This window comes from Platalea leucorodia (genome assembly GCF_965183815.1).
Source record: "Platalea leucorodia genome assembly, chromosome: 3".
Taxonomy (NCBI): Eukaryota; Metazoa; Chordata; class Aves; order Pelecaniformes; family Threskiornithidae; genus Platalea; species Platalea leucorodia.
In genome coordinates this window covers 70,847,869-70,858,648 of record NC_138825.1, presented here as the reverse complement: position 1 = coordinate 70,858,648, position 10,780 = coordinate 70,847,869, and the positions used below count along the sequence as shown (strand labels likewise).

General features: G+C 44.9%; 1 protein-coding gene across 1 annotated transcript; it reads left to right on the top strand.

The window, feature by feature from the left end:
• The first annotated feature begins 6,010 nt into the window (after window positions 1-6,010).
• Window positions 6,011-9,454, top strand: FABP7 (fatty acid binding protein 7). Its single transcript, XM_082306273.1, has 4 exons — window positions 6,011-6,111; window positions 6,786-6,958; window positions 7,592-7,693; window positions 9,191-9,454. The coding sequence occupies exons 1-4, from the start codon at window positions 6,039-6,041 to the stop codon at window positions 9,239-9,241; spliced, it is 399 nt and encodes a 132-aa protein (XP_082162399.1). The 5' UTR covers window positions 6,011-6,038; the 3' UTR covers window positions 9,242-9,454.
• The last annotated feature ends 1,326 nt before the right edge of the window (window positions 9,455-10,780 follow it).

Sequence of the window (10,780 nt, the reverse complement as noted above, 5' to 3'; positions counted from 1 at the left end):
CTCGGGGGTGCATTAACACTCCCTGTAACCCACTGATAGTTTACAACTTTGGAGGAAACGGCTTGCTCCAGCTGAGAGATTCCGATTTAGAGGAGACAAACGCAGAGGAGTGTGGCTCCAGCTGCATCTGAGGGATCACTTCTGGCTCCAGCAGTCTGTGTCTCTGTCCTGTCAGTCCATAGCTGAGTGGAACAGAAGAGGACCCTGGGAATATCCAAATGCAGGTAGTTAATGAGTTATTATTTTGCATCTGTTTTCCAAATTCACTAGTTATTTTCTTAAATTTGTAATTCAGTCAAATAAAACTGATTTTACTTTTTGGCTAAATCTCAGCTGGTAGTGAGAGTGATTTCGGGATCTTGCAGCAAATGGTGTGCTTCAGTATGGACAAACAGAACGAAGGTACATTGAGCTATTCCAAAAGCTTCTTAAATCCATCCCTGCAGACTGCAAAGTTGTCTTTTGTTATGCTGCAAGGATTTAGCTTGAGATCGATTATACTGAATTCCAAATAGTTGCACTTATTAAGTGTTAGGTAGCCTCCATGGCATATACTAGGCCTACAGAAAATTTGTATTGATGATGATAAAAATCATTCCCTACCTTTGTTATAATATAGAATGCTTGGACCTTAATACGGAGTGTGTTTCTGCTGCACTAATATTCTCACTAGGCTGCTCTGAACACCAAATCTACACAAGTCTTCCAGAATCAGTTGCAACAAGTCAAATGCAAGTCACCTAATCTCCTTAAACCTATGTGCTATTTTTCCGTTTATGCACATAAGGATTATTTTAATTTAGTGTGTTCAGCTTATTCATACACCTTCTAAATTTCTCTGAGTCATTATTACCTCTGAAATACTTGCTTATTTATAAGACTGTATTTCTTTTTTCCTCAGTGTATGACCTTACATTTGGCCATGCTGAAGGTGTAAGTCTGGAAAGCTGATTTCTTGTATTGATTTTACAATAACCAGACAGCTATTGTAAGTGACACCCAGTATCAGACATTTCTGTTACATTTTAGAGGCTTTTAAATAGTTTTTCTACACTTAAACACAAAAGAAAGGAAAGATAAATATTAAAATAACCAAAGGCCTAATGGTACAAAGTTAAAATAACTGCATCTTCAATAAATGGAACTGGGAGCCAGGAAGGTGGCGGGCTTTAGCGCAGGCTAATTCTTTGAGGAGAGCCTCTGACTTGAGTCCTTTAAATGGTAGATATAGTAACATTAGACAACAGATAACAACCCCCCAAATGCCTTTAAGAAGCAGAGAAGACTCCAGAGATATTTAGTAGTATTTGCTTCTTTCTTCAAACCATTGTAGACCAGCTGTCCTCTCAGCTTAAACCAATCCGAATAAATGTCTAATAGTTCATAATGAGGTATTAGCGGGTATTTACTTTCCAGGACTCTCCTAATCTCATGTCACACCAATTTGTAACCTAAGAGAGAGCCTACAAGAATGAAATGCATGATCACAGACCATTTTGTTTTCACCAATTAGCAAGAGACACCAGAATTAGACCTTAACATGACTTGTGCTCTAATGTTAGCCTGTCCTGGCACTATTTCGATTGAGCTTTTACAGTGGCAGGAAGCCTGCTGAACACGCTCCTAAGCTTTGCCTAAGGTATGCTGTGCTCTTAGAAGGGATACAGTAAAAATACGTCTTCCCTGCTCCTGCCTGCATTACCTTGCACCTTGCCTATCAACTGGTCTGCAGTTCCAGCAAAGCCCTTCCCGTGGCATTTACGCAGCACAAGACTGGATTCATACAGTTGCTTTGTACCTGGGGCCATCCTATGACCACTTGCTTGTGCAGCTGCATAATTGGGCGTCTTCTCCATAAGACACTTATCTCTTTTGTTTAAACTGGGATTTCAAAAGAGCTGCCCATCAATAGAGTAAACCTAGTGATTTTCTGTGACTCACAGACAGCACTGAGATAGTTTATTTTTATTAGGGGGATCAGCAAATCTCTTAGCTAGAGGACACATGAGATCATTTTAGTTAAGAACATTCTACTGCCCTGTTTGACATTAGTTTTTTCTGCAGCACCAAAAATCAAATCACACTCAGCCCTGAAGCAACACCATCCCATCTGACACAGTAGCTACTAAAATCTGGTCGTTTCTGTATTACGCTGAGGTCAAAGCTGCACAGAGATTCACAGCAGAGCTTCAAGCAAGGTTTAAATGTGCCGAGAATACCCTAGTCTGCTGTCCATAAATGGAGCAAATCTCTTCTACTTTCAGCTACACATTATTTTCAATTTTCTTAATTCAAAAGTAGCCCCCTATATGTTTCAGAATGCTAAGAGATTACCAAAATGCCTAAGTGAGTTAGGACCCTGAACCATGTTGGCTTTCAACAGGATTTAACACCTAAAAGGCCTTTGAATGCCTACATCTGTTTTCGTACCAGGGGAGTTAGGCCCTGGTGTCACTGCTACCCTTTGTTGCACACATGGGTACAAGACGCTCTGCAGTTCCAGGGTCTTTGTTGCCCCAAACACAGAAATGTTTGAATAATGCAGTCATCACTAAATTATCTGAAGATCTTATAACATAGTATCCCCTTAACTGCTGATCAGACTCCACGGAGTAATACATTATTCCTGGCTATTGTACTGCAAGGATGGTGAAAGGATAGGTTTCGCTGAGTTGGTGTAGCAAGAGTGCCCCTCCTGTGTTAGATCCACAGAGGGACACAGCAGAAGGACAGATAAACCTGACTTCCAACATTAGCTGCACCAATTTCACTACATTCCCATAACCAGAGTACTAAGCCCTTAGTGACTGGCTGCAGTGATTAGATGCTCAGCAGTTCCTGACACTGATTATGGGGAATCCACACATGAGAGAACCTCCTTGTCAGACTCTTCTACCACAGGAGCCTGGTGGCCATCCTGTGGTGCCGTTTTTTTTTTTTTTTTTTTTTTTTTTTTCTTTTCCTGAACAAGTGAATTTTTTTTCAAGGACTGAATGAAGGCTGAATGAGGCTGAGCACCTCATTCTCTGAATGCCTGAGGGCATGCGAAGCAGGGATATAACAGGGGGGAAAGGTAGCCAAAAGCAGTTTTTGTATCCTATATTCAAAGGCTGAAGGTTAGAGCAGTGTCACATTCACCCTGGATGGCCTTTGGAAGCAAGGATTACTTATTACACGGGGATGTCTTGCCGCAGCATTTTCATCTTTCAAGCAGGCCTTGCACAGAGAATGCGAATGTGCCTACTTACACTGCTCAGATGGTGTAAAGAGTTTAGTGTAAACGAGAATGAGTCCCTGGGTGTTCAGAGAGGAATCTCCGGAGGCATCTTTCGTCACACAGGCTTTTTACAGGGGAGTACGCAGTCTGTTAAAACCTTCAAACTCTGCTGACGGTGTAAAAGAAACTCCAAGCTGGTCTCTTGTGCAGCAACCTAAAACGCACACCAGGTCAGTGTATTTCACACTGCTATCTCTGTTCCAGCTGTAGCAAAGCATTTACACAGATCAGGATGACTTGTACTAGCTGTTGACATTAACACAACTCTCACATAAGGATCCACAAGCAAATATAGGACATAAGATGCCATGGAAAACATTTTTGGCTGTGGCTTGTCACCCCACAAAGTGTCAATAATGTAACATTTCCTACTGTTGATTTATCCTCCTCCCAAATCATCACTAACACAGACAGGTGGGATCTCACCATCGTAAAACCTGGTGTGAGGACTTTGGCAATCTATCTAAGCAGCAGAAAGAATGCGAACATTTTAGCAGACCCTGTTTTACATCTGAAGCGTGGTGCAAAGTGTTAAAGAATATATTTTTCTTAAGACTAGGTACTAGTCTTAGCTAAGAATGTTGAGAACTCCTGGTAGAACTGAGCCATCAGTGTAGGTATGATTGCTTAAATTATGAAGAATCCTGAAGTGGCTGCCTCCCAAGGGCCAGGCTGCAGCGCCATCTGGAAGAAGGTGCAAGGCAGAAGTGTCCTTGGGGAGTCCAGCTACCGGCAGTGGCGCTGAATCACTTTCAGGGGTTTCATATCACACAGGGCCCGTGAGGCTGGTTCTACGCAACAAGCCCCGGTGAGCACGGAGAGGAAGGAGCTCTCTCAGGGCTCTGTGCACACATCTGCACCAGAAGGATCAGCAGAGGCTCCAGGGCTTCTGCAAGCAGAACCTATATGAGCAGATAACTCTGTCTTGTCAGTACTGGGAGAGGAGACGCTGTCAGTTATGAGGATATCGGTAAAATCATTTAGGATTTAATATGATGCATCTCAGATGAAGCAGGTGAGTGGTGAGGTCAGTTTGCATGTCAGCTGCCCGGGTGCCGGCGATGAAGCTCTGTGAGACCACAGCTGCAGAGTTTGGCTACGGGTGGTGAACACTGTGAAACAGTTGGTAATGTTACTGTATTGAGGAAACACAATTCCCAAACTTAACTGGAGTCACGGATGATACCCATGCACAGTATCAACCCTGTGTACCCCGTGCCGTGACCGTGCCAATCACAAAGCATAGTCCTCATTCATTATCGAGGGTTTGACTGACGACAGACATTAGGTTAGTGGCATCTGTACGAGCCGCGCCAGTAAGGCTGGTTTTCTGTGCGAACTTTGGGGAGACAGCATTACTCGACTTTGACAAAAAAAAGGGACTTGATTCCTTTCAGCCTCATGAAGAACAATTGTCGGTCTGTTATTTCAAGTGATGCTCCTCCTCTCCCTGGCTTTCTGAGCGCTGGCTGAGAAGTCTCAGAAGAGGGAAGGCAGACGCAAACTGAGCAGCTGCAGGAGGGCACCGTCTGTCTCTCTCTCTACTTAAAAGTAAGTGGACAGAAGGTTAAAGAGAAATGGATGCACTAGTTCATACCCTTAGGTTATCAAGACTAATGAAAGGTGTGTTGTGTGGTAAGAGAAATTAGGATTATATTCCTGGGGTTAATTCTTTCTGAGGACAAGTGAAAAAGTGGCAAATTAAATTAAAATCCCATCAGAAGCATCACTTGCCCTACACCCAAAGAACGTGCCATACTACAAGAGCCTGAAATAAATGCAAATGACGGTCAAAAACAAATTTTAAAATATTAGGAAAATATTAGTAATTATTTATATTTCGCATGGCTGGGCCAAGTAGAAAATTGTTGAGGTTTTGTTCCTAAATCACAGAAAGTCTCTTTTACTTAGTCCCCGAGTTTTGTCAGGGGAGCGGAAGAGCTAGATTCATGACTCTGGAGTCCGTCCAAGCCATCGGCCTGGAAAAGCCGACAGCGTGGCTTGTCCCGTGGAGACAGGCTGATTTCTGAAAAACACTCAAAGAGACGACTACCTAGTGCCTTCAATGAATTTCAAACAACTAGAAGACGGAAACAGTCCCTCTCTAGCAGAAAAAAAAAATCGTATTAGATGAAGCAGTTTTAAGCTCTTTTCCCTCTTTCGTCATTCTTCGTTTCCAAGCGCTGCCAGTGGTGGAGGCGAGATGCTGTCTGCAGCCGGCAACAGCAAATGCCAGTTTCGGAGAGCGCCCGCGCAGATGCCATGTGTTGGCAGGGGAAGGCGTCCGTACTTGGCCGGTACCAAACCGGGCTTGGAAATCTTCACGGCACAGCCTCCGGGGACGGTGTCTGCAGTAGCCTTGCGATCCCGTGTCTTTGTTCCGTAGCGCTTCCCGTTTGGTGTCCGCTTCTCTTTTTGCCCCTGTTGCTTTAACCGGGACAACCGGGCGGGCCCCGCCGCCGGGAGGCTCCGCACACGCCGCCGCGCCGCCGGCGGAGGCGGCCCCCTCCCCCCCCGCTTCCCCCTCGGCGCCCCGCGGCCCGGGGCGGCCCTGCCCCGGCCCCCGCGCCCCTTCCCCGCCGGCGGCGGGGCGGGGAGGCGCCGTCCCGCCGCTGCCATCCCGGGCGGCGGGGGCGGACCGCGGCTGCCCCCCGCCTCCCGGCCCCCCGCCGGGCGCCGGCTTTAAATGCGGGGCGGCGCGGCGGCAGCGGCGCTCCCCGGCACCCCCCGGCACCGCGCTCGGCCCCCGCAGCCGGCCGCCATGGTCGAGGCTTTCTGCGCCACCTGGAAGCTGGTGGACAGCCACAACTTCGACGAGTACATGAAGGCGCTGGGTAGGTACGGCCGGGCGGCAGCGGCACGCTTAGGACAGCTGGAATTTTGCACCATCCTTACAAAAAAAAAAAAAAAATTAAAAACTTCAAAAGCCCCCCCCCACTGCCAGGGGTGTAGGAGAGGCGTTGGCAGAGGCGGGGGAGGTTGGGGCGGCCGCGCCTCTGTCGACAGAGTGAATTGGTGCGGGTCGTTCCGGCGGCGGGCCGGGGTGGGCTGGAGCGAGAGCCGTCCCGCCGGGAGGGGCCGCGGGAGGGGCCCCCGGCTGAGGGGGAGCCTGTGAGGGACGGGCACAGGCTGCCTGCCGGTGAACTGGAAACAAATCGCAAAGAAATGGTGGTGCTGGAGTGGTAGGGAACTGAAATCCGCAGCGGCGGCGGTGGTCACCCGTTCCGCGGCGCCGCTCGGGCCTCAGGTTCCTCGTCAGTCACCTCGTCACTCTGTCACCTCGTCACCGCGCTCGGAGGCGAGGGAGGACACAGAGCTGCACCTGGGGGGGCACCTGCGGCCACTGTGGGTGGCTATGAGGGCACAAGCCAAGCAGAAAGTAGCGTTTCACTGTGATAGCTTAAAGCTGGAGAGCGGGGGAAGAGGTTTCTGTACCTGGATGTGTGGCAAAAAAAGGTGTAAGAACCCGAATGTCTGATGGATTTCTCTTTTTCCCGTGGTGGTCCAGGAGTGGGGTTCGCAACGCGGCAGGTGGGGAACGTGACTAAACCCACTGTGATTATCAGCAGCGAGGGGGACAAAGTCGTGATCAGGACTCAGAGCACTTTCAAAAACACAGAAATCAGCTTTAAACTTGGAGAGGAATTTGATGAAACTACCCCCGATGACAGAAACTGCAAAGTAAGTGAACTCTGGGGCTGCAATGGCTTCTTTTTTCTCCCCTTCCTTCCCACTCCCGCGGCTGTATCTTTGGTAGGGTCAAAGGAAAAAAAAAAGTAACCTCTGCTACCGCCAGTTGTAGCACTGTGAAGGACAGGAAAAAAGGACAAGATTGCATCTTACTTGCCCGCTTACGCCATGTCTTGTCTGGAGCAATGTGTTGTGTCGCCAGCCCCCTCTCTGCCTTCCAGTGTCGAAGAATTGTGTTAGCTGCCCACTTTTCTTTCAATGCAAGTATCATTTGGTGTAACTTTTTCCAGTCAAAATGGGGAAATGCCTTCTTCCTTGCATCTTTGGGGGCTTAACCTAAATGTTATCCCAAAGCACATCTGAAACGGTGGTTCTTGTGAGGCTGGAACTCAAAGGAAACAACTTTTTTCATCCTTTGACACAAACAAGTGTTGTATGGAGTTCATGCTTAAAACGAGGATGATTCATGGGCTTGGCTTTAAAATGGCTGGGACTACTTTATCATTCTAGATCCACATCCATCTATTGAAGAGAATTCAATAGAATAGTGCACGCTGAATGTGTGAGCAGAATCCCAAATACCTCAAATAAATTAATGTCTTTGTGTTTCTTGGTATCTCACAGTCAGTTGTGACCCTGGACGGAGACAAGCTAGTGCACGTACAGAAGTGGGACGGCAAGGAGACAAACTTTGTGAGAGAAATAAAGGATGGCAAAATGGTAATGGTAAGTATACAGCTCACCGAGCATTCAGATACACAGCTAACGCTCCTCACTTACATTTATCTCAAGCTTTATGATCAGATAGTGTTACTTACACACAAAACCTTAAAGCAGTTGGTGGGGGAAGCTAGCAGAGATTTTTCAAATATTTAGTTTTGTTTTGCCTTGATTTACTGACAACTGAAAAATTGCTAATGGTTTTAGGCAGGCCAGCCAGTGGATATCCAGAGTGTATACATTCTTTCTAGAGTCCGTGTAAATGCCCAAGCAAAAAAAAAAAAAGGTCCTGGTAACCTGGAAATTGTAATACAGAGTTCTTGAGTATATATGCAATTATCTGTTGCCAGTGCTAATTTAGATTTCTTTAAAAACTTGTTTTATATATGCACGCATAATATTTAATTCCATAGAACAAATATTTCCCTAGGATAATAAAACTACAATATTGCAGGAGGTAATAGCATTTTCATATTTAATAATAAAGGGTTTATTCCTCCCGTCTTGTTAAAAACAACGATAAACAGCAATTGTGTGAAGAAAAGTCTTGTTTTAAATTCACATTCTTTTCCTGACTTTTCAAAAACAGGAGTATGGGGTGAATAAATGATGTAAGTTACTATATCTAATGTCCAGGGTGGCACTTCTCATGCTTATTTTTGGCACAGAGATGTAACTTTCAAAAATGAAACCTCTTTAGGTATACTATGTGACTTGGCTGTTGGAGAAAACCAGTTAGCTTGTTCTCTAAGTACTTCAGAGAGTATCTGTATGGATGGATACTTTCAAATAATTAAAACTTTAAAGCATACAGTCAGCGCAACACAACGTGACAAGCGATTCAAGGGAAAATACATGCTTTGGTTTTGGAAACAGCTGCATGCATATACAGAAAACCTTTTCGTTTGGAATTTGAACATGGTGAGATGCCCTGTTCCACTTCAGGAAACACCTCCAAAGCTCACACACTGTAGTTAGTGTTCCGCACAACTCTAGTAACTAAAATATTCCGTAGTTCTAGCACCATGAGTGCACAAAATGCATTTATTTTAATACAAGGGTCTCCTTAAGTATATGCCTATGCATAATGGTATAGAATATGGGTATAGAGGACTTGGATTTTAGATGGCACATTTTGCAGTGTGATCAGCTTTGGGAAAATAAGTGTTAAATTTGTATTAAAACAGTGCTATATTTAAGAAATTACATTCACGAAATGAGAAAAATTAAACAGTCATTTCTAGTCTCACTTCAGTTGCCTTCTACATGTGCATTCTGTGCTTCTTGGGTTGAAAGTAGCAAGGAGAAAGTTATGTTTATTATGGGATCCATAATTTCGAGGTTTTGCCTCTTGTTCATTTAAAATATCAATAATCTAGACTAACTAGGTATAAATTACATAATGTGAATCAACCTTGCTCTAGCATAGGCTTCTTAATATGTTAAGTCATTACAGAAAATGCTCCAGCATCTAACGTGTCTGTCTTTTCCTTGGACTTGCAGACTCTCACCTTTGGTGATGTGGTTGCTGTTCGCCACTATGAGAAAGCGTAGAGTTTACCTGACCTCTGTCCAGATGTTACTTCTGCTGGATGGATTAATGTACCGTCCATAATCGAACATAGCTAAATTGCACGTTTCTGGCATGAAAGGTTAATAAAGAGTTTTGGGGGGGTGTTTTTTAAAAAAACTTTATGCCATCAAATTGGCAAGCTTGTGCTGTATAGTGAAACAGGTTAAACTTGGCATTAAATTTCTGAAACACTTGCCTCTCTCTTTTTTTTTGGGTTTTTTTTTTGTTTGTTTTTTTGTTTTTTTACAGTAGATGGAACATATTTGAATTGTTTTGGAATGCAGATCAAACAAAGTAAAAAGTGTTTTAAACCTGTGCTCCTTTTGCATTTAATTGGCTAATATTCCAGTGTTCTGGAGGGAGTTGTCGAAAGTTCCTTTTTCTGAGTTAAACAGAAAAGCACGTGGTATACAATGCTGCAGCAGACTCTCCGTGTGATGAATGAGAGTATATGGGAAATGAAAACTTTCTTTCACTCTACTTCAGTGGCTTCTTTTTGCTGGAGAAATCTAAAGCCCCTGTCTTCATGTATGTAGGCAGAGAAGCGAGAGGCTCAAGCCAGTTTCAGCTCCTCTGTTTGCTGGGAACTTGCTATCCAGTGTATGCTAAGGCCAATAGACAGCCTTCCATGTCAGGGGGAATCCTGTAGTTTTGGGTTTAATAGTTACGAGAGGTTTTTCATGTGTTTTGGTGGGCTTTTTTGCTAATATACAAAAGATTGAAGTAAATCAAAGTGCAAAGATTGAAGCATTTCACAGGATGGGAGGAACAGACCAACATGATAAAGGGCAGGACTGGGGGAACCTAAATTACAAAGCTTATCTTTCATGAGTCTCCACGGAGGTGGGAGGAAAACAAAGGGAAAACAGTACAAGACAAACCTTCTGAGATTCCCCTCCCTGAGCTGTAGTTTCATAGCTAATATGTATGGGAGATAACAGTTTGCACTGTAAGCAATTTAAAATAAAATGCTGCTTAAAAGAGAGAAATTAAAACCTTATTCCTGAAGAATATTCCCTAAAAGACCAGGGTGGGAAAAACTGCCTTACGCTTCAGATTCTTAGGAAAATTGAAACAGGTTGCTGGCAGCACGGAGGAGATTGTTTGGAGAGTTCATGTTTTCTGACACACTGACTCGGTGGACCACATGGAGGGGTGTGTAGCTACCTACCAGCTTTCGAAGGAAGCTGAGCTGTGACTTCAGCTGGTCAGTACTCCGGGGTGGGGGTGCGGCTGCGGAGGGCGGTGCTGGAGGGGCCTCCTGCCCACCAAAACCCTGGGCCTAATACTGCGCTGTGCCATCCTTCAGATCTGCTACCTGGCATCATGGGAAGTGGCTTCTTGCTTCCCTGGGTAGCAAGGATAACTTGGGTAGCTCACCTCATCTGATAAAAGTTCACACACAACTATGGCACCCAACCAACACCAATACAAAATTTAATGTTGTTAGCTTTACTTTTTCACAAAGAGGCTGCCTGAGAGGAACATCCAAGTCTGTTTTCTCTTGTGGGGAACACTAA